The 23,457-nt window shown below is 39.3% G+C and overlaps 1 protein-coding gene across 2 annotated transcripts in view; it reads right to left on the reverse strand.

Moving 5' to 3' along the window:
* The window catches only part of LOC128360233 (probable asparagine--tRNA ligase, mitochondrial), a 39,865-nt gene that overhangs the window by 14,471 nt on the left and 1,937 nt on the right, over positions 1-23,457 (reverse strand). Inside the window, exons 5-14 of one of the 2 annotated variants that reach the window (XM_053320623.1) lie at positions 23,306-23,386; positions 23,069-23,163; positions 22,774-22,906; positions 22,167-22,265; positions 21,996-22,033; positions 21,833-21,899; positions 21,594-21,731; positions 21,365-21,462; positions 20,236-20,262; positions 19,898-20,131 (exon numbers count right to left, since the gene is read on the reverse strand). In XM_053320623.1, coding sequence (XP_053176598.1) covers positions 19,987-20,131; positions 20,236-20,262; positions 21,365-21,462; positions 21,594-21,731; positions 21,833-21,899; positions 21,996-22,033; positions 22,167-22,265; positions 22,774-22,906; positions 23,069-23,163; positions 23,306-23,386 — 921 coding nt within the window. In that variant the 3' untranslated portion in view covers positions 19,898-19,986. Of the gene's footprint in view, positions 1-3,913; positions 4,215-18,809; positions 18,877-19,897; positions 20,132-20,235; positions 20,263-21,364; positions 21,463-21,593; positions 21,732-21,832; positions 21,900-21,995; positions 22,034-22,166; positions 22,266-22,773; positions 22,907-23,068; positions 23,164-23,305; positions 23,387-23,457 lie in introns of those variants that run through there. The other variant, XM_053320622.1, reaches the window with a different exon arrangement.

The raw sequence follows: 23,457 nt of genomic DNA on the forward strand, positions 1-23,457 counted from the left end.
TATCCCTTCCATGAGAATTTTAGGACTTCTCATTGGCACTGCAGCTGAACTAGAACAACTGTGACACTGTATACAGTATATAACGTCATGACTGCATTGTGCACACAATCAACATGAATCTCAGACACCGAGGCTGATGTGTCTTGCTGCATGCAGTTATGTCTGGCTCCGTGTGAAAACAAGTATGCTATCTGCATAACTTGTTGAGTGTGTTTCTTCTGTTTGTCTATGTCGACTTGTTTAACTTCCATTAGAAGTACTAACGTCTTGGGTTTTTTTTTTTCCAACCTTAGTTTGTTTTCACTCAGAAAGGGAATTCCCAGTCTGTTAGGTGACACACTGACTCAGATTTTCAGCTGTCTGCCAGGAGGAAAACCCACAAAATATATTTACTACTAAAAAATGTTTATACACAGACATCCTCTATTAGCTCCAATTACCACCCGTGTATCTGAGTCACTTCATAAAACTACAATCACAAAACTCACAAGATTGTGTGTCAGCTCATGAGAGCTGAACATGTAAAACAGCTGGTGTGAACTCTGAGAGCACTATGGTATGTGGGCTCGGAGATTGAGATCTGAGATGTTACGAGAGGGAAACTAATGCAGGTCATCAGGTTGTGTCAAGTTTGCCCTCCTCCCACACACTTTATCTCTCCTCCTAACCCTCGCACATGCACTCCGACACCAATTTTAGCGTCTTAACACTCTTTTGTTGACAGGTAGTCTCTCCTAATCTGACAAAAGCAAAAGCGTCCAAATATGCTGAGAATTTCCACATGGCATGGTGTTATGAGACATGGAATTTGTTACCATGTGACTTCAGTAACCAGGAAGCTCTCTTTGTTTTTCACACAAATGTACACTGCTTTGATAAGTTTGTTTTGAACAACACACACACAATTGGTGCTGAAATGATAAGCCAGTTACTTGATTAGCTGCTTGCTGGCCTGTTCAATACAATCCAGACTACCTACATCCTTTTTTTGACCATAATTACGGTTACTTTTGGGGATATTTGATTAGATTTAGTATTTCTTATTATATCTATTATATATGCTACAGATAATCCTTATCCAAACCAAGAGTCTAAGGATAAGGTGCTATACAGTATACAAATTGAAAAACACTATGAGGCAAATTTGTCTGATTTTACACATAAATAAAAGTTACTTGATAAGGAATATAACTGATTCTTGTAATAATCAAAATGTTTTTTTCTTTTTAATCATACATTAGGTAGTTTCACCCAAGCAGGCTGATCAGTGTTCTACTTGTGTGAAAATATCCATGGAAACATTAGCCAGCACTACACGAGGCCAGGCTGACAACAAAACAAGTGAGCACGCTGGAGTCATTTAAAGGAAGAGAAGGAAGATCTGCAAAAGTCAAGAACCCCTTCTACGGAAAAGAAACTAACTGAAATACCTATTATGCAAAGTTGGTACAAGGAAGTGACGGTTGTGGACAGATCTTAACATGTGTATGTTTGAGTGTGTGTGTTTCAGATGAAGAGAGGAGTAGGAAATGAGACAGACACCAGGAGGAAGAACTTTTCTTTAGGTGCAACAAACACACTCAGCTTGTAGTTGAGAAGTATGGACCAGGCTTGCCAAAAATGTGTATATATTAAATAATTTATATAATTCATATAATTTAACTCATTACCCTACTCATGATCGACGGCTGCTGCTCCCAATACATTCCTGTGCTTTTTCAACTAATTTAAGACAGTAGTAATGATGTAATAGGTAACCAGTTCTAAGATGATGCCCTTGGGGAGCAAATAAATAAAAGATTACAATTTACAATATAATTTTCTCTCTAGGATGTTTAGTTCACAATGTACATACGCACACAAAATCTAAATATAGTTAGTTTTGGTTTGAAATACTGGTGAAAATCAGTCAGATGTTTCTCTGTAAGTTACAGCCCTCTGGCTAAAAATAGTGATGCAGAATAAGCTGTGGATGGTTTTTCAGAGAATAAGCAGGGTGCTAACAAATTCTTATATATAATGTGTGATGAATGCATATGGATGGTAGCTTCTGAGAAAGATTTTCTCAGAAAACAGGAAATAAATATTTCAGTGAAAACAGGGTTGTGTTAAATGCTCAGCTTGATACTGTATGATGTTTGCAGTAAAGAAACTGCAATCACTAAGGCAGCTGTCATGACATAAACCCCCTGATTAGCCCAACCCATTCTAACAGCCACACCCCGCTGGCTACAGTTGATGCAGTTTAAGATTCATAACATGACCTCACTAATTATTGAACTTGGAACGAGGAGATACTCTCATGACGTGAGCATTATTACACTCTCCACAGCTGTTTTTTATCCCACACCTGGACATATTGTATTTTACAGATGATCAACCATGTGCACAATGATTAACGTCCACCAGCTGCCAGATGGCGGGAAAACAACAGCATGAGCGCAATCTGGATGGGAAGGATTAAGAGTACGAGAGGGGCTTTTTCACAAGCTCTGGTGAAACATACACTACCGAATTTTTCTGGTCAATTGCTCACATATGGCAGAAAAATGCATTAATGTGCAACAGCTCAACCCTAAGAAACAATGCACTATAATAACCGTAGCTGCAGACACCAGAATTGAGAGGTGTTTGGAATTCTTTCTTTACTTTTGACTCATCACTACATATGTGAAGTAGTTTTTTATTTATTTTAATGGTAAGAGATAATAGGAGTCTGTAATTTAGGTAATTAAGGCAGAATTAAGGCAACCGTGAAAGGATTGCATTTCTCTATCCCAGACAGAAGTGGTTTTACATGAGAACATTAATGCATAAAAATGTTATCATGAACATGTCTTGCCTAATGGGTGCTTTTATCCAACATGTTTTATGGCACCACTAGATTCTTTTTTTTTAAAAATCACTGGCAGCCCCAGAGGGGAAAATCCCATTTGCTTGCACAAAAGATCGAAAACAGTAGCTGTGGCAAGTACACAAAACTGAATCTCTGTATCTGCTTGTAACTTTAAAGTGGTTATATACAGAATAATAATTTTTCATCATTCTGTTGGCAGACATCAGACCCTATCATTAACAGAACAGATAAAGAGTAAAATCAATACTTCTCCCAGACATTATACCTATTTATTTGGTAAGGATGTTTCTGTCACTCTCTCAAATAATAAAAGATGAAAAAAATAAATATTGTTGATGATATCATGAGCTAGATCTCTGCTGCTTGATATTTGTGAAAACTAAGATCCAAGCTGATCTAAAATGACACAGGAAAACCCAGAGGGAGACTGCTTGTATGCCTTCAACATCAAAACACATTTTTAAAATAAAATCAGTAAAAAAAACAAAACCAAAAACCAAGACATACATACTGTAAGGCTGCAACTAAAATGTAATTTCATCATTGTTATTCTTCATTATTTATGAATACTGATTAAATAATTTTGTCAAATCAATTGTTTTGTCTTTAGAGTGTCATATTTGAGAAGCACAGTGTTTGGCAAGTGTTTGCTTTATACATTATTTAAATTAATTATAAAAAAACTGTTGTACTTCAGCATTAGATATATTAGATATTATAATACTGAGAAGCTGATATTTGCTAACCTGAAAGTAAATTGTATAGAAATAAAAAAAAACCTGAAAACATCTTATTTAATAATAATAATAGTGATAATGATAATGATAATGATGATGATGATGATTATTATTATCATTATTAATATAACTATGTTGAATAGCTGGATCACACATTTGAGATGTTGTAAGAGGTCAGCTCGTTGGGAATTTTGGCCTAATTAACAAACAACAAAATAAACAAAAAAACTGAGAAAAGGGAGAAAGGGAGAAAGGGAGAAAGATAAGCATAAATAGTGGCAGGGTGATGGAACAGGAAGGAAAGGACAGGGCTCCTTACCGTGGTTATCATCCGACTGGTTGAACCCACACAGCTGGCAGATAGAGCGGACCCACTTATTCATCTCCTCCTCAGTCTCAGCGACAAGATAAAAGGTGCGGTCTGAAGTCTTGATGTCAAACACAAAACTGTCCTGGAACTCCTTCCTCTTAAAGGTCAGGCCAGCATCCACCTGCTCGCAGCAGTGCAGGTCGATGACCCGGATAGGTTTCTTGGAGTGGTCGTTCTTGTAGTACTCAAGAACATCAGGGTCACCACTCATGCGGCCACTGCGAAGTATGAACCACCGTTTCTTCCATGCCTGGAAAATGAGATTGAAAGGTAAGAACATGACATCGATACAAGAAAAAGAAAATAGCCAGTGCAGCAAAACCACACTTGTGTTGATAGAGTATGATAACTTTACATTTTGAATTTAAAAAATTCTTCTTTTTTTGTTTTTGTTTTGTTTTTTATGAAAGCAACACATTTTAAATTGTCAGCAGTTATACAGATTCAGTTGGATTTCATACTATATAGAATGTAAACTGTTGCTGTGGCAAAACACTCAACAGCTGGACTTCGATTGTGGTGTCAACTGTTGATCAAACAGACTTCAGAGAAATTTAAGTCTGCTTACTTACTAGGTTACTGTGCTTTAGCACGTATGTGGTTGTGTGTGGTTTCTGTGTGTGTTGGAGGCTGTGGCAGGGGAGGGAGGGAGCAGCAGGTGTTTACTCCCTTCCAACGTATTTCCTGTGCTGATATCCTTCCGAGAGCAAAGAAAAAAGCAGAGCTCCTCCATGACAGCGTCACTACGAGACTGCCGGCTCCACCCACCTCCAGGACTACTGAGTGACACAGCTTCCATCCAATCAAAATTAAGCCACATTTGCATGTGAGCATGTCACTGACTGGAGCTGGAATTTCCTCATAGAGTGTAAATAAACTCTTGTCACAAACCACATGAGACAACAGACGTAAACCAGTAATACAAGCAGTTGTGATGCAAGAGCAAGATACCTGGGATGTAACATGCTGATTTCACACTAATAACACCACTGTTGTATTTGTCAACTGGAATAGCATACAGGAAGGACAGTGGCCTTGGTTACAATATCGCCATACGTTTTCCCAGTAGCTGTCTTAATGGGACTCTGTGTTCTTTGTGCTCAGAGACACAAGGGGGAGATAGACCAGGAAGTGAAAGGGGGCGTGAGGGGGGAGGTTAAGGGGGGCTTTTGGACATTTGCCAGTTATACACTTCCGCTAGGCAATGTCTCTCACATGCAGGCTGCTGACACACAAGATCCTGCAGGCCCCCTCTTACTCCCTCAACACAGACACTGCCGCAAGGCTAACTGCTGGCCCCTGCCCCCCCCCACCCCCTTCCCAAACCAGACTGACACCATACAGATGCGCAAACCCAACACAAAGGGCAGACAATGAATCACACTGCATCACTCCTGTACTTTTCTGAGCCCCTCTAGGAAAATGTACACAATATATTCCTACATGATTTTTTTTTAAGTTAATGATGGCTAAATTCCATTTAGCTGCTTCGGTTTTACAGTCCTACTATTGTCCCTGCTGGCTCACTATCACAGTATCATCTCTTTGTGGGACACCAGAATAACCACTGTATCTTTTTTGTTGAAACTGGTGAGTGGTAAACTAAGTAATAATCTAACTAAAACTATTCAATTTAAATTACATTAGCAGACATCTTTACCTTAAATGAGGAAATGTTGCCTGCCTCCATGGTGATAGAAATGTGTTAAGATGGGGCTGCAACAAATGTAATAGTAAAAATGATTATTTTCATTATCAATCATTTTTAATTAATTAATTTCATTCTTTAACACAGTGTATGTTGAGGTGACAACAGTCCAAAAAATAAAAAATATTTAATTTACAAGATTGTATATGATCATTTACAGCATAATTGTAACTGGAATTATCATAGCACGCTTCACCTCTGACAAATTCCCACAGTAACAAGTGGCAGCAACCTTTTTTTTCCCCTTTTTACAGGAAGTGCAGATGTTATCTTCAGTGTATAACTGAAGCACTCCTGACAAATTGGGGAATAAGACTTTTTCATTTTATTTTCTGTCCGAGTGACACACTGATAAATACTGGAGGCAGTACAACCTTAATGGTGTTGATAGTAGAGCCGTGCTGCTGTGTGTACATTTTACCACTAGCCCCAGTCTCTGCAAGCACGCACGCACCCACACACGCACCCACACACACACAAAACCCCACCTAAAATCTTATTTGATGAGTTACACAGTTGTGAGAAAACTACGCACTAGGTCATTTCTCACTCTGATAGTTTGTTATGAATGTTCACTAATGCATATTATACTGGTACAGGGCGTGGGAAAACTAAAGAAAGAATTCAACAGTGTTACTCCTCAAGTTTCCTTCTTAAGGAGTCCATTGGAGTGTGAACTTCCTTATATCATAAAAATACAGTACAATCATCACAATCTTCCAGAAGAACAAACATACAGCACTGCATATGTCTTTTTCTTGTTCCATGTCCACAAAGGTCTCTGGTTCTGTGCCATCACACCATTCAAAGAAAAATCGCCATAACTCTAGCAAGCCCCATTTAAATATTATGGCCTTTTCTGGACAGAGAGAGCATCATTTAATTGAGACTTGGAGCACTGCCCAGTTTCAAGAGGTCAGTGCGACCCAGCTGGGTTATTCCTGGCATCCTTCAGCTGCGGCCATCATATTAACCCAGTACAGTAACAGATCTCAACCACCAAGAAAAGACAACTCATTTAGAGGCCTTGTCATACTAAAAATAGAATGAGCATTTTCCACAGGAAAAGCAGACGCAGCCTAATTCACAAACAAAATCATTTACAGTGTGGTTTGAATGAGAAGGTTGAATGTTTCCCTCTGTAACAATTTCTGTTCAGCTTCTCTCAGATATCTTGCATGGAAAATGAGGGAAAGAGTCTTAAGTGCCTTCAGTTTTGAATAAGTCTTTTCAATAACACAACTGGCAGAGCAGCGTTTCCTCTTTTTCTCTCACGCACTCTTTGAGTAACATTGAGCAAATTTCCCTGGCAAAGTAAATCATGGGGGAGGACACAACAAAATGAGCTAACCCACCCACCGCCTGTCCAACAGTGCATGTCGAAGCACATCGATCACTGCCTAAGCTCTGGGAAGTGAGGGCTGAAGCTGTAGAACTAGGCTAAACTCTCAAACTTTTCTCTCCTCCTCATGATTTAAAGGGGACATATTATACAATATCTTATTTTCAGTCATATATATAATGTTACAATGTCAGATGTTCATATTAAACATGACCAAAGTGTCAAATGATGAGGTAAACATATGTTGAAATATCCCCTTTGAGCAAAAAGCACTGACTGCTCTGAACACTTGGTTTCCTACAGTTTTTTCTACTTTCAGTAAGAGCTGATGTCAGCTTGTGACGGATTTCTTTAAATGGTCATCTGCTCCACACGCAGTGTGCCAGTTCAGTGCTCAGCTCCAATAACATTACATTTTCCATTGTTTTAGGGGTAGTCACACCAAGCCATGACTCGAGTCAATCTGGCACACTTTGAGTGTTTTTCCATTACACAGTACGGCAAATCAAATATCTGTTCAAGGTGTGCATTTCGTCTGCAGCTCTTCATCAAACATCATCATCACTGTTGCTGTTTCTGCTTCTACTATTCCTCCAAGCACTATTTCTAATTGATCTGCTGAACAAAGAGCTTCAAGTAACTCCATATTTTGTTGTGATAAACCGGGCTTTAGTGTTGCTAACAAAGTTCTGCTAATTTGGTAGGAACATGTTTCACTTTCTATAAAAGTTTCAGGCTATTTAGTCATTTAAAAGCTTTATATGAGAAGTACCAAAAGCAGGAACCAATGGGTATTATTCAATTCAAAATGCTACAGAGACACTTTAGCCAAGAATTATTTGATAATGATAAGTGAATTAGCTGCACCTGCTTTGCACCAGTGCGCTGTTGCCAGAGAATGGTTACTCAGCACTGCAGTCATAATGCCAACTTTCACCACAATGAATGTCATTCCTCTGCGTCATTTTGAGCTTGTCAAGTTTTTCCAAAACAAAACTAAAGCTCCTAGCTATAGCATCTCTGTACATGGAGGTGACAATACTATCAATTGATATGGTATTACTGACATTCAGATTTACAGTGAGTATTTTACAGGCAGCATCACTATTAGTCAAATTATTTTACCAGCTTATCACTATGCTCACCACAAAAACATTAGCTAAAAGAGAGACCAGAAGTAAAGATGTCCTCAGCAAATTTAAATTATTTGTTATCATTGTTCTGAACCTTATTCTGGTTGTATCACTGGTCCCTTACTTGTCTGTAATAATACTGCTTATTTTTCTTAAATTTCATCTGCACCTCACGCCCAAAAAACCTCAGAACAAATTTTCAAATAGGCGATGTTTGGATACTGGTCACATATTGGGAGTATAAATGGTTACTTTCTCACCTAAAAAAAGATTGAAACTGAAAAAATGACATTAAAGCCCAACAACAAAAATGACAACAATACCAACCAACCACACCAACCTTAATCTTAACCATCACTGAGATTAAGGTTGGTAGGAAATGCATTCTGCTTCAGCAACCTTCTGCCGCCTCTGGCCAACCAATGGTGTAGCTTCATCACTCATGACTCAGTCCGTCATGGACATTTACAGGGCTGGCCCCACTGTTGCGGTCCAGCCAAAAAAGGGCTAAGCCAAGACACACTGCCCTTGTTAACAACTGGACTGGACAATCCACTAGACCAATGAGAGAGCTGTGAGCCAGGCCACTAAACACAACCTTAAACTGACATGATATCAAAGAGTCACATTATAGTTTGAGCAACTCACTGGAAACGACATGGGATATGTTGTAATTCCCACGCACTGGCATTTGTTCGTCATGTTCTACTGAGTCAAATAAAGGTCAAGTCTAAGCAGAAAAAAGAACAACACAACCACATAGAGCACAGAAAAAAATCTGCTGTTTAAAAGAAGAAAACTATAAAGACACTTGGTCAAGCCATTCTAAGGTAAATAAAACTATCATATGGACTATTAGAGCCTTATCTCTAGACTGTAAAAAAAATCATTGCCTGTCACTCTTATTCAATCATGCTATAAATGCTTGATCTTCCACTGTTCCAACACAGTCATTTGTCCTGTGCTGATGGCAGTCAGCTACACTCAGAGAGACAAGGGACAACACGTCTGCATCTATTTTAGATGTCTGGGAAGGAAAACATCTAATAACAAGACCACATAAACAATCTTTTGAGTGAGTTTGCTTCTAAAAATAGGATCAAAACTGGTTTGTCTTGCCAATTCCTTTTGTTTCTTTGCATGTTGATAAGTAGACATGTTTTGCTCTATTTTTGGAAGAAAACAACAATACTGTGGGAAAACAAACAAATTCATACAAAACCTTTCACTTCACAGAAATAAAAGGAAAACAATTGTCTAACACATGTTGATAGTCCCCCAAGCCTTTAATACCACATTTTAAGAGGCAAATATGAAGCGACTGTTGATAAGTCGCAACAATCACTTACTGTATTTGTACTTATCTACACTGTAAAAATAGGACTGTCTCATGTCTTTGAACCCAACTCTTGACTCTACTGTACTAGTAAAACAGACTAATGAACTAGGAAATGGTTGTGTGACCCAAAAAATTATCAAAGGTGTGCCTTATACAGTAATAGAGCAATGCATAGTGTGTGTCAGTAGTAGGCTGTGTCAACAAGCAAGCTGATAAGCATCAGTCAACATGTTTTTAAATGTGCATGAGCAAACATTCAAACTAAACACGTATGTTATCCACGTCAAATGTTAGAATATTCTTGTTTGCCTATCCTCTTTTGAGGCAGAAGAGGAGGAGACAGCCGGTTGTTGTCTTTGACTCTGCCTACTCTGCTTTACCTGCTGCTGCCGCAGTACACACACTACACAGCTGCACAAACACCAGCACTGTGGAGCTGCGGTAGAGCCTTGTAACAACCTTGATTGTGTACATTTTCTCATCTATTACCAGCTTTCATAAAGGACATGTCTTGTTGCAGGGCGATTTACCTCTTGTGACTCTAAATACTTAAAGACTGTGTAAAGTGAATTCAGACATTTTCTTCTAAACACATTAAATAGGTCATAAATGTATTTCTAAAAAATGTGTAAAAAGCATTTCAACCATTTAGATTTGAATTGTGGAGCGAGGCTTCACACACTGTGTTTCAATATTTCCGTGTTCAGGATTTAGTGGGCAGGTCTGAAAAAAAAACACTGCAGCGTTACGTAACGCAGTGGTGATTAGCATAAACCCGCCCCTGCTGCTGTAGCTGTATAAATACATTCAGCACACACTACTACTACAGTCTACAGTTAGTCGCCGTGCTAGCAGCTGAGCTAGCAGCAGAAAGCTCTCAGATGTGGCGTCCATGTTTCTGGTAGACAACCATAAACATTACACAACTTTGAAGCCTAATTTCATATATTTGGCAATTTTTTTAATCATTCAAATTTGGCAGGGTGGTTAACATCACACTTTTCTGTGATATGTCAAACTCAGAACACATATTTAGTCTTACTTTACACAGACTTTAACTTCTATTAGACCGGACGCCTCAAGCAACGTCTCCTATTTGATCTGAGTGACAATTAAGAGGGGGACGTGGTGTTGAAGTTCTTTAGTTTCCAATTTTAGAAAAAAAATATTTTGCAAAAAGGACTTAAACATTGTTTTTTTTGTGTGAAATAAATGCACCAGTTATGATTGTGCTGCTTTTCTATTTACTAGATGTAGGTGTGTTTTCACTTTCATTTATCATTTGTCATTAATATTATTATTGATTCTAGCAGACTACCAACTGCATACATTAGCATGAGTTGTACATTATGGACACATAACTGGCAGATAAAATAAATAGTCTGCAGCCATTTATTTAAAAAAGTTAACTGCATTTGAATACATTCATTTGAAAGCATCTTACCGTCACCTGCCCGTATGAGAATAATAAACAAACAACAAGCTGATTAGGTGCTGGGCTGTCTTGAGACAGCCTTCACCTCACAGTTGGAATGGGTGTTGGTCAGCCGGTCTCGTTTGTTACTGCTGGAGTTGTACCGCTCCGCTAACATTAGCCTCTAAGTGACAGCGTAGAAAGTTCACAATATACTTACATTCATCTGACAAAGGTAATTATTTAGTCATTAAATTTAAAAAGGTTTGCAACTGCTACCTTTTGTGAAGATGAACTTCAGCTGTATCCTGTCTGAGTGCTACACTGCCCTTCCAGTTGAGCTCCGCCTTTTTCTTTCCGATAGCATAAGCTAACATTTAGAAAATCGACTTTTGATTTCGATGCAGTATTGTCCATGTCCACATTGCAATGCATCGAAGAAGAATTTTTTCCCCACCCCTAAACTTGATGCAGCTTTTAATTTTAAGGAAGAACAAAAACAGAAATATTTAGCACATAAGTGACTTCATTTCTTGTCCCTTCTGGTGCCTCTAAATGATTAGAATTCTATCTACAGTGAAGACCATTTTCCAATGCACAAATTTGAAGGTGGGACGGCTCTAATGGCTATGACAGTATGACTGAATGCCTCAACACTTGTGATTGTGCTTAGTGTATCGGGGGACAAAGCTGAATGGGCTGCAGCAGACAATGATTATCTAGTTCAAATCAATAGTTGGTCACACGTCAGGCTACATTCCAGGAACAGATGGGAGTTTCAGCAAGTGAGGGAATGCAGCCCTGTTACATTGGACAAATATTGCTTTGTCATTTTAATACTTCCATATATTGATTTGGGAAAACAGTCCTTGAAAAGACATTGAGAACATAAAGATGCTCTGTTGTTTCTGTGCTTGACGGGTGTCATTTATCTGTATTTACCTTTGTGACATTAGTTTATGTAACAGTGATCTAAAATAAAACACAAATGGACATGAGAGAGCATGGGGAAGTTCCTCAGACATCTTACAGTTTACACAAAGCGCCTCATCTCAGCTCTGGGAGAGATGCTAAGCAGACAGCTGTCCCAGACAAAGTTTATGACACGTTTCTGGAGCATTTCCAATAAATTCAGGTATTACAAACAAAACAGGAGCCCAACAGTGTGCCAACAAAGTGGGGCCATTTTGCATTTTCAGCAGCACCGGCCCATTATCTGTCCCAAGTGGTGAAGAGATCCAGATGCTCCTGGGTTGGAGAAGGCACTGTCCCATCCATGTACCCGGAGAAGTAAACATGACAAGATTTTAAACAGATTTGCTGAGAGTATAAAACTACAGGCCTTTAAGTCCAATGAATGCATTAGAGCACTATTGCAATTTAAATCAAACTGCTCAGGTTTCCCAATAGTCAAAACAATGACCCTGAAAGGCCAGCAGCTGCAGGACATAACACATGCAGATAAGACCCAAACAGGCCAATAAATTCTTCCTTGTTAATAAAGGAGCGCCAAAACAGACAAGGTCCTCTTGAGGGTAGGAACGTTTCCCTAATGTGTGGAATAACCAAGTTCAAATTCTTCTATTAAGGAAAATGTCAGTTTTGAAACCCATTAAGCGTAGGTGCAGGGTAGAGGGTGATGTTATTTAGCTCTCATGACAGTATAGGAAATATGATTCCTACACACATCATCATACAACTGTGATGGAAAGCTCCATCCTACAGGCAAGATGATGATGACTAAGGATGCATTCGGCAGAGTCCTCATTCACTCGCTTCATAGGGGCAATGATCCACGAAAAATTGAAGCACATCTTATGAAAAACAACCTCTCAAAAGTTCTTAGCAGATATAATCGGCCTCAATTTGCAGCTGAACACTTCTATCATTAGGAAAATGAGTAATCTCTCGCCCTGTCTCCGTATCAACAAAAGGCTGGGCTTACTTAGTGTGAGCCCGCCCTGACAGTTTGAGTAACGGGGAGCATTATCTTTAATCAGAACTCTTTGTGTCACTTCCCCTGCCTCTGCCATCTGCTGCAGCTCATACACGTCTGTGTATGGAGGGCGTACCGTGAGCATCTCGTGGTCTCTATGATTCCTTCCGAGCTGGTTTTAGAGGCAAGGTGTATGACGCACAATGATTAAAACAGTCTCTTGAGCACCACAGAATAGTAATAGTTACATACAAGAGGAAAATGCTGACCTCATCACCTTAATCTGTCGCACCATCACTCCAGCTCTAACCTCATGGTGACTATGAGGCTGTTTTCCTCACTTCGCTGTGCACATCAATACTTTCAAACATTGATCTCACATTCAGGGTCTTGCTTGTATGACATCAGCAAGTACACTGGAAAATATTATGCAGCTGAAGCAGAAAATAACCTCACCTAGTACAGTGGCTTGTGAAACACAAGATCACAAGTCACCGTTAAAATGTTGTTTTCTTCTCCATCGCTTCCCCTGTCTTTTGTAAACAAGTGCATGTCACTGCACGCATCCACCTAGCTAATCATAGCTAACAATCAAACTGATGCACTAAAGTGATTTTTGCAGGAATGTATTAATGAAGTTTTAATTAGATTATAACATCCAGAGCATTTAATGTCCAACTCCTCTACTCTCCATGGTTTGGGTCTGCCGACGTCCATGATGGCCACCACTGGGTGAATTATACACCTGAATACCTTGGATGTTCCACATCACTGTCTCTGCTTATCTTTGACAACACTGTCCTATTATATCACACTGAGTTCCAGGGAAGTCTGTGTCTGTATTACTCAGAGTTTATTTTTTACAAGAGCTTCAGTTGTAGAAATATCAGTTCCTATAACTGAACAAAAATGACTCAACATCTTGCAGTAGAAACATCCTAATTAAAGCAATCTTGATATTATTAAAGTTCAGTTGCTCCTAAATCAAATTATTTATCACTGCTCTATAGAAAAAAATGTGTGCATGCTGGTAGCTATTTTCAGTCTGACTATCTTAACCACATATACCACATTGTCAGCCAAAACATTGCATTGCTTAAACATTTCCAACACCTACAAACCATTGCTGCACGTCAAAGTGTTTTCACATGAAAGAGGAAGACAATACATAGTATCGTGCTAAATATACAGCTATTAGCACAATTGCATCAACAGTTTATATGGTACTGTTTATATGGAGACAAAAGTGAACAACTCTTCTTCATGATGTGTTGCAGTAGAAGCTCTTTTAAAGTGCTGAATAAAACATATTTTTAAGGGATGCAAAATATGGAAATTTTGATCATGTGGCCAAAAGCATTTAATTTCTCTGCTATTCTGCAATGCGTGTCATGTTTGTCTTGTTCTGTAGTACGCCAACAAATCATCTGATCAAACATCTTTGTTGTTGCATTTTGTTCTGTAGCCGTCTATGAAAGCTTCCCTGAATAAGCCTGAATGTCACATGTACATCTAAAAGGGGGAAGAAAAAGAAAAGTTTTTATAATTAAAAAATAAATAAATATCAGCTCCCTTCAATCATGTTTAGCTGTGGACCTCAAATTTTATATTACCTTGATTGATTTAAAGTAATGTTATTTTGTCATTAAATTGAATAATTACTAATAATACTGGTATTTGTATGCCTTAATTATTTAGCAGATCAATATATTGTGCACAAAAATTTAATCTGAACAAATGCATATGTATGTAAACTCATATGTACTGTTATTGTATGTATTGTAACTGTTATATAGATTATTTTCAGACAATTACTCTTTGTGAATGGCACCTTTAAGGGATTATTACAATAATCCAATGTGTGCTATTCAAAAATAGCAGCACAATCTATGACATAGCAAGGCAGTTTTCAAACTTTATCAAACCACTAACAAGCAAGTCAAAAAGAAAAGGTTTGATTTGTATTTTAAGGTTCATATAAGCTTAAATGCATAGTTTTGTAACAAATAATAGATTAAGATAAAATAAGTCATTCCTTTACTAGTCCCACAATGGGGACATTTGCATAAAAATATTCTCACTGCGGGCCCAAATCACAAGAGAAACATTGGGATCTAATTTCCTTTAGAAGGGAACATAACACTATTTTAAGCACAGTTGAGTCTCGATAGGTGGAAATGCATTTATATATTCACAGACCAATTTAATTTAATTTCCATGTCATGGGACCTCTGTCACAACACTTCCTGTAGGTACCATCCAAAGGAAGTCTGGCAACTGCTATTGGTGCAATAATTAAGTTCTGGACAGAATACACACAGACTAAAACAGAGTTCATGGCAAAGGACAGGATATTATGACAAAGGTTCAAACAGGGCCACCACAGGATTTTCACAATGAATGGGAAAGAATGGATGTACTTGGCAAAAGCTGATAGTATGACTTGGGACAAATAATTGTTATTTTTATGTAATTCCAATTAAGACTGCAGAAATGAATGCTCATTTAACTGGTCTACTGAAAGAGATTCCAGCTTTAAAAATGTAAGAACATACTGTTTTTTGGGTTTTGTCCTGCTGGTTGCACAAAACAAGCATTCTGAGGTCATGTTGGGATCATTTTTCACTATTTATATTTAATATTCATCATAAAATAGTCAATTATTAAGATGCATCTTTTTTATCTCAGTAGGGCACTTTGCTTAAAAACAATCAACAGATTAACCAACATTAATAACTGTTTGTTGTGGTCTTCACAAGGTTTCATTTAAATGAACATATCTAACAATAATAAACTAATCTGACTTTGACACTGCAGTCACATAAAGCCACCCCAGTTTGTCGCTTCTGGGGAATGGGCCATATGAGAGCCCACAGATAAAGTGGAACAAGGAAAATGTCTGTGTGAGCGCTGGGTGTCTGTCAAAGCAGGAACTGGGAGGCGGTCTCAGTTGACCTCCGAGGGCAAGGACTTCCCAAAGCCCCTCTGCAAAACAACAGCAGATCCAGCAGCTGACAGTGGGACACAGGCTGCCGTTGCCGCTCTGCTGTGCCTGCCTTGAAAACGCATCGACTGCCCCCACCTCTTCCTTCTCTTCTACCAGTTGCAAGGGCAAGAGGGTAAAACCCTTTGAAACTGGCAGCGGGAGAAAGCAGAAGTAGCAGCTATCACCTTGCCGATATGATCTGTCTGGAATGTGGCAATGCTTTACTGTATGTGAACAGACATGTTCGTGATGTCAGATATAACAACGGACAGATGGGAGGGTTTTGCCAACAGCAGCTTGATCCCAACCTTAGAACAGGAATTACATTGTTTACAGTGTCAAATATCACATGTATGATTCATATATACTGCGCATGCAAAGAACGACTCATACATGCATGATTCATTCTGATGACTTATTGTTATGCATATGTCAACACTGGAAGTCATAACTGTCTAGAAAAAAAAAACAGTTGAGGAAGAAGTTAGGGAACAAAAATTAAGGAAGGAATAACTACTGCCGACAAGTATATTTTGAACAGTCCATTAATTTGAAGTGATTTGTTGTCAGCCAAGCAGCAGCTCCGAAATACAAGATTTATGGAGATTAATGTATCAGACATGATGACAGGCATAATATATGACCACTGACTGATGAGCAGAATAACCTCAATAGAACTATGCAAGAGGTCCAGGACAAGTGCTGGTTTAGTCAGTTGTTTTCATGGTCCTTTTGCTTATTTTGGACAATGTTCAACAAAAGCAACCAGGCCACTCCCACCTACCCTTAAAACACTGGCCACCTCTGCAGCCTTGATCAGGCCACCGTGAAGAGAAAATCAAACTCAAGTGATTCATTTAGCAGCTCTGCAACATTAGAGCACAACTTTTTTTTTCCATGTTGAGATGCAGCACGTGTGTGTAAAGCGTCTCTCTGTCAGTATCGCCGTCACGTTTGATGGGGGGGACAGAAAGGGGGTTGGTGTGGGTGGGCAAAGACGAAACAAGAAAGTTTGTACTCATCATGTGTTTGTGAAGCAAGTGAGCTGTTGTAGAATGAGGGAATCACCGCTGAGAATTAATCACATTTAGTTAACAATTAAAAAACATTTAACCATATCTTGTTTGTTTCTGAGCATCAACATGTTGTCTCCTGTCTTTACCACCAGTCACATCCAGGCTTCAACTGCCATGATTGTTTTGCTGCCTGAATTTTCATTCAATTTGCATGCCAGACCTGCCAGTGGTAGTACCAGTTTTTACTCCTTCCTAACCCTGCCCTGGATTCTACACTGCATTAAACATGCATAACTGTGAAGCCATTTGCAGAAGGTCACAGGAGGCTTTTTGAATACAATGACCAATCATGTCAACAAGTAGCTACTGATTAACAAACACAGATCTCATTTGGTTAAGGGAGGACTTCACAACAGAAAAGGGGTGGAATATTTACAGTGAAGGTGTTGCTATGGATTAAAATGCTGTTTCATTGTTGTAAATAATCCCCTTAAAGAGACAACAGTAGGAACTGCTGGAGCATTTAATATGTCAGTCACAGTTCAAGAGACAATACATTCCTTACACCTCCTCAACTCATTCCGATATAATGACCGATCAAACTTGCCAACATGCTGCTTGAGAAATGCAACATACCTTCAGGCTGGAATGACTAAGAGTATGTGAAAGTAGTATCTGAAAATATCCCTCCACATCAAACTATGTCAGCTATGTCAGATGACAGGAATACTGGTGAGTAAATGGTCCCGATTGTCCATAGCCTGACTTTAAGTGGAAGGAATTTCAGATGGACAGATTATTGCATTCACAAGTCTGCTTGTTCTGGACACTCCATCTCATGACACTGTTTTCTGGCTGAATCTGTGTGTGTGTGTGTGTGTGTGTGTAGTTGTTTATAGGTTATTGCTCAGGGTGAGAAGCAGGGTGAGCGAGGCTGAGAGGTTGTTCCCTGCTCTTTTTGCCTAAGGATGACCATTATGCCTTGTGAGGGGTTTTTCTCTTGTTGTTTATACAGTACTGCTATGAACCAAGCACGTTTTTCCTCAGTACCGTTGCAGCTGCTGTTCCATACTGACCATGGTGGTCTCTGTGTAAACATTAGCCAGCTTTAAGTGGAAGACAATGAGGAAATGACAGGACGCGCTGGGGGGATGGGGGGGGGGGGGGGGGGGGTACATTTGAAGACATTCAAGGATGGATTTCCAGATGAAACACAGAGATGACATCATGGCAAAGTCAGCTAGTAGGAACATGAAGAGGCCTAGTAATGCAACACCATACATAAACAGTGGACAGCTGTATTTATAGGAGATTGTCTCATGGTTCTATCTGCCTCCATAAATCCTATTATCTGAGTTGCAGCCATTCTCCTGCCCAGCACCCAGCAAGAGACTAGCAGCTCTGGCTAATAAAGCCTTATCAATGCACTCTAGTGCTGTGTAGTTATCACTATTGTTGTGACACTAGTCGGCTTGGCCAAGATGAAAACTGTTCACATCAATGCTTGATTAGACATTACCTCATCACGATAGGATAAAGCCAAATGGCAGTTTATGTGCATCTGAGAGCTATTTAGTCAAAATTATAGACAGCTGTCGGGTATTATACAGGCTTACCTCCATGTTGTCACAGGACCCCAGAGTGGGTGGCCTTAAATGCAAAATCTGCCAATTTTCATACAGAACTATAGAAAACCTTTGCACCTCCATGTCAGTATCAGTAATAATAATACTAATATGTGGTTCCTCCTGTAGAACAAGGCATAAAAAGCAGAGGAGAGGTCCACATGGTAGTGGGATGCACCTGCTCCAACTGGACTTTAAATATCTTGTTTTCCATCACTTATCTGAGATGCTGAGGAACAAAGCACAAACGGCAGCAATTTGGCAGAGACAGAAACTACAGGGATTCGTTCCTCCTCCACCAGTCAAAGTCACAGAGATGAGCCAAACAAGAGTGCAATTCACTTACATATCTTCGCAGTTTTTTCTCCGGTGGTGACTTTCTCAGCCAGCCTTGGAAGATGATTTCTCCTCCGCTCATGTTTGTAAGAGTCTGCTGTTTCTTGTTGCTCTACAACTGCGGTCTGTCACTAGTACATGACGGCTCCTGAAGGCTCGCCTGTTCAAAGTGCTGTCGGCGTTTGGCTCCCACTGGTGCAGTCTGCTCCCCCCATTTGATAAAAACAAAAGTAGTGCTGGTCGGAGATGTTGCCAGCCGTTCCTGGTTGTACTGTGCGCAACACCCTGCGCGCAAAATCCCGATAGGGCGAAAAAAACGCGCAACTTGACTCTTGAGAAATTACGCACGGCCAGCTGACGAGGAGCCGCGGGGAAACTCAACTGATGCAGGGTGAGGAAGTATCATAGGGTGTCTGCAGTTTGTTTTCCCAACTCATACCACGCCCACCGAGCAAAGAGAGGGATGGGCTGCGTTGGGATACACGGAATGGGATAACCGCTTTCCACAAGTAGTTTAAGATCCAAAAGTATATTTAAATCATGAAAGAACCGGTCGAATTGTAGCAGTTATTTTGCTTTCACACTAAACAGATGTTATAGTCATTGTTTTCTTCTAAATGTTGAAACGCATCCAATTTTAAGTTATTAAATCCAACGCGCGATGTCAAATAGCATCACAATATCAGTCATTGATACAATGAGACTTGTTTTATACGTTTTATGTGTTGTGGTAAAATGATAATATTAACATTGTAAACTGCTCGGACATATGATTCGTGTTTTCTCAAGTGAATGAGATGGGAAAACGCACCATCTTGTGGACAGTTGAAATAATTGACAGTTATGCTGAAAACGGACTTTTTAAATATGGGCGTTTAACAGGTTAAAAGGGCATTTGATGTAACTCAAAGCTTCCATGGGAAGCAATGAAAAATTAATAGTACAGAATTAACAGTATGAGGTCATGTTATGCTGTCAGTGACAAAGACATTACATAATCTAAAATACCAAGTCATTGTGTCATTTTACAGGTGAAGACACTTATTACAGGAATACTTGTATTTAAAAATCAATAGACAAAAAAATGAAAACCAGTTTTGAATATCATATTTATTATACATTTGCTGGACAAGAAAAACAGACTTGACTTTCTTTTAAAAAAAAGGCTACTAGGCTCCAACTGTGTTTTATAGAAGACAAGAATGTGAGAATCTAGGAAAGGGAATCACATCTTTTATGTTGTCTACACCGAGAATGCACTGCAAATATCGCTCAAATCCCAATCCAAAGCCACCATGGGGGACGGAACCAAAACTCCTCAAATCCAGATACCTGTAATTTAATAAAAAAAACATCATTAGACCATGTCATGATCAGGAGGTTTCCTTTTAAAATGTTGTTTATGTAAATGTATGCTTTATTATATTAAATATTACCAGCTGTAGGTGTCTTCTAATCCGAGCCTGAAAAATATAATAGTTAATGTTAGCGCTGTTGGTCAAGGCGCTCAAGATAATTTTAAAAAAAGGAGGTGGAAAGGAGTGTCAACCTTCTAAAATAAATCTTTTGGTTCTCTCTGCAAATCAATTAACTAACTTTTTGCTTTCTCTGCAGATGTGTTCTGAGAGAGCGTTACAGGCTCAGAACAGGTGTTGTATAGCTTGGCTAACACAAGACCACGTCTCAATCTCAATTGAGATTGAGGTAGGGTCTGGCGAGGAGCCGTTAATTTCCTCGTATTTGAGGCGGGATCATCGAATGTCGATCAAATGCTTCTGTACACTACTGGACAAACTTACAGCCAATCATATCAACAACGATGACATATTCAGAACCTTTAGGGAGCAGTGCGAACACATCCTTTTTATGAAGTAAAAATCATGTAGCGCAAGTTTTTGTTCTCTATTGCTGCTTCGAACGGTTGCTGCACCATCCTTGGCCACCATGCTGGATCTAAACAGAGTTGCTCCACGGTCGTAATCGCCTTGGGCCCACCTCCCCATTTGGTGATTGGTTCCCTATCTCAGGCGAAGATTTTGTCTTGGTGGCCATGCTACCTTTCTGAGCGAAGTAGAATCTCGCTGGAATGAGAGCATAGGTATACCCAGGCTAGGTTTTGTAGACATTAGGCTGAAGTTTAAAATAGCAGCCTGTCACTGCTTTGCACTGAAAATGTGACAAAGGTGCCATGTTGTCCACAGCTATATAAAACAGTAATTTACATCTTGTTTCCTTTGCACAATGTTAATTGGTAATTTGTGTTGTTTTAATAAATTAATAATATAAATACATAGATGTAAACGCAATATAAATACCAAATGTATTCTATAGTTTGTCTGCCATTGAATAGCTGTAGTGTATCAGGCCTTAAGAAACTGCTTAACCTGTCTGAAGAAGTTTGGGTTTTAAAATCCCTTATTTTCTGCACATTGTTGCCCTCTGAGGTGGTGAGAGTACAGAAACATGTTCAAGTTGTTGTGGCCAGTTGTGTGGAGATCTGCTTTTTTAACACTGCAACACCAGTGTGACACTTCTGGGAATAGGCTTGATTTGATTTGTTCTTACTCTTCCAGCCGAGCCCTCAGCAGATCTAGCCTCTCTTCTCTCAGCGAGCCCCCACAGAGCTCTCCAACTCCTGGCACAAGAAGGTCCACTGCAGCTGCCTGCACACAAACAACAGTCAGAGTCAGCTTGGATATGCAAATCACTGCGATAACCCAACTGACATTACAAGGAAAGGATTGAGTGGTTAAATAATTGATTCACTCTAGATTTTTGTGTAACTATCCCTTACTGTATGGTTAGGACGGTCCTGGTTGTCTCTTGCATAAAAAGGTTTGAGATCATAAGGATAATCAGTGACAAAGACTGGAATGTTGCCGCAATGTTTCACCAGATACTTCTCATGCTCCTTCTGAAGGTCACAACCCCACTGTAGAAAAGAAGAGCTAAAGTCAACATAGATTTCTGTGGAAAGTTAAAAGCAAACATACAGTAAAGGTAGATATTAAGTCTGCTCATAAAACCACTTACGTCTGTTGGGAAGGCAAATTTCTCTGAGCTGCGGTTTAGGATGTCTATAGCCTCGCTGTAGGTAATCCTAAAAGCAGATTGATAGAATATTTCTCGTTCATGGTTTTATTCTTTATCATTTTGTTTTTATATGTCATATGTTTTTATAAAAATAGAGACTTACATAGGGAATTTCCTCTTAAGCGCCGCATCTATAGTGTCCTTGGAATATATAGATGCAATATAAGCAAAATATGTAAATTGAGAGGATTATACAGTCAGATGCAGTCATGGCTGGTTGGTATAAGAAGCAAGATTATGTAGCCAAGTTAAATAAGTGTCCTTCAGGACTCACCCTGTGTCCGGGAGTCACATGCTTGTGAAATAAATCCACATCCTCTGCACAGTGAGCCAAGACTTGCTCCGTGGCAGATCTGAACATGTCCTCCATGACCTAAGGAGTGGGTCCAGTTTAATAATTAAAGCTTTCTTGAGCAACTGTGCACAAGGGCAACTTTAAAAGTCAAATAATCTCAGTGTAGAATTTGGACTTCAGAACACAAAACACAGAAATTATGTGATGTGACGTCAATTCACATCATCCAAGATGCGCATGTTAAAAGAAGTAACCCCTCTGTGGCGACTGCTTTCATCAGAGGTTAGCAAACAACTTAAGAGAGAAGAAAGATTTAACTTCCAATAGACAAAGTTATCACCCCCATGAGCGACAAAATGATAAATATGATGTTTGTATTGTGTACATATAGCACATATACTATAAATAAGTCCTGGAAGTTGATTTTCTTTGTATGGCTTTCAGAAATTTAAGATATCACTCTACTGTATGTACAGAAAACAGATGACTGAAAAGTAGTTAACAGGCTACAACATATTAACCAGTATGATGCTTTGATTGATATCGTAGAGCAATAATGTATTTTGCAGACAATGACATAATGTACCTTTGTGAGGTCCTCTAAGGACTGTGTGAAGGAGACCTCGGCCTCCACCATATAGAACTCAGCCAGGTGACGCCTGCTTTGGGAGTTCTCTGCACGAAAAGTTGGCCCAAATGTGTAGACTTTAGAAAAAGCCCTGCAAGAGTATGAGTGACAGAGCATAATTAGAAATCAACTGCAGGGTGTGTGTGCGCATGTGCCTGTCTCTTACCTCATACTCTGAGACAGAATATACAAGTCAGAAATGTACAGATTAAAAATGTGCAGATAGATGAGAAATTCATATACTTTATCTCACCCTGACATCACCTCTAAATGGAGCTGACCAGACACAGTCAGGAAGGCTGGAACAGAGAAAAAATTCTGATCCTCTTTATTATCTGGGCTCGATGGCTGTCATAAAAGCAGAGGTTTTGGATTTAGAGTTTAAAATCAATGGCATTACACCTTCTGTGACCCCACATGTTAACCACCAACATACTTTGAGTCACAAGAAGCTACAAAACTATGGTTTTACACATTTGTATAACCTCACCTCAACCTGAAAAAGCTCCCCTGCCCCTTCACAGTCATTTGAGGTGATGACTGGAGTGTGAATCTGCACAAAGCTATTTTCCTGGAAAAATAAAAAAATAAATAAATACAAGTCTTGCTCTGCATTCTGTTAAAAGCTCCTTCACTGACGGC

This window comes from Scomber japonicus, chromosome 6, assembly GCF_027409825.1.
Source record: "Scomber japonicus isolate fScoJap1 chromosome 6, fScoJap1.pri, whole genome shotgun sequence".
Classification (NCBI taxonomy): domain Eukaryota; kingdom Metazoa; phylum Chordata; class Actinopteri; order Scombriformes; family Scombridae; genus Scomber; species Scomber japonicus.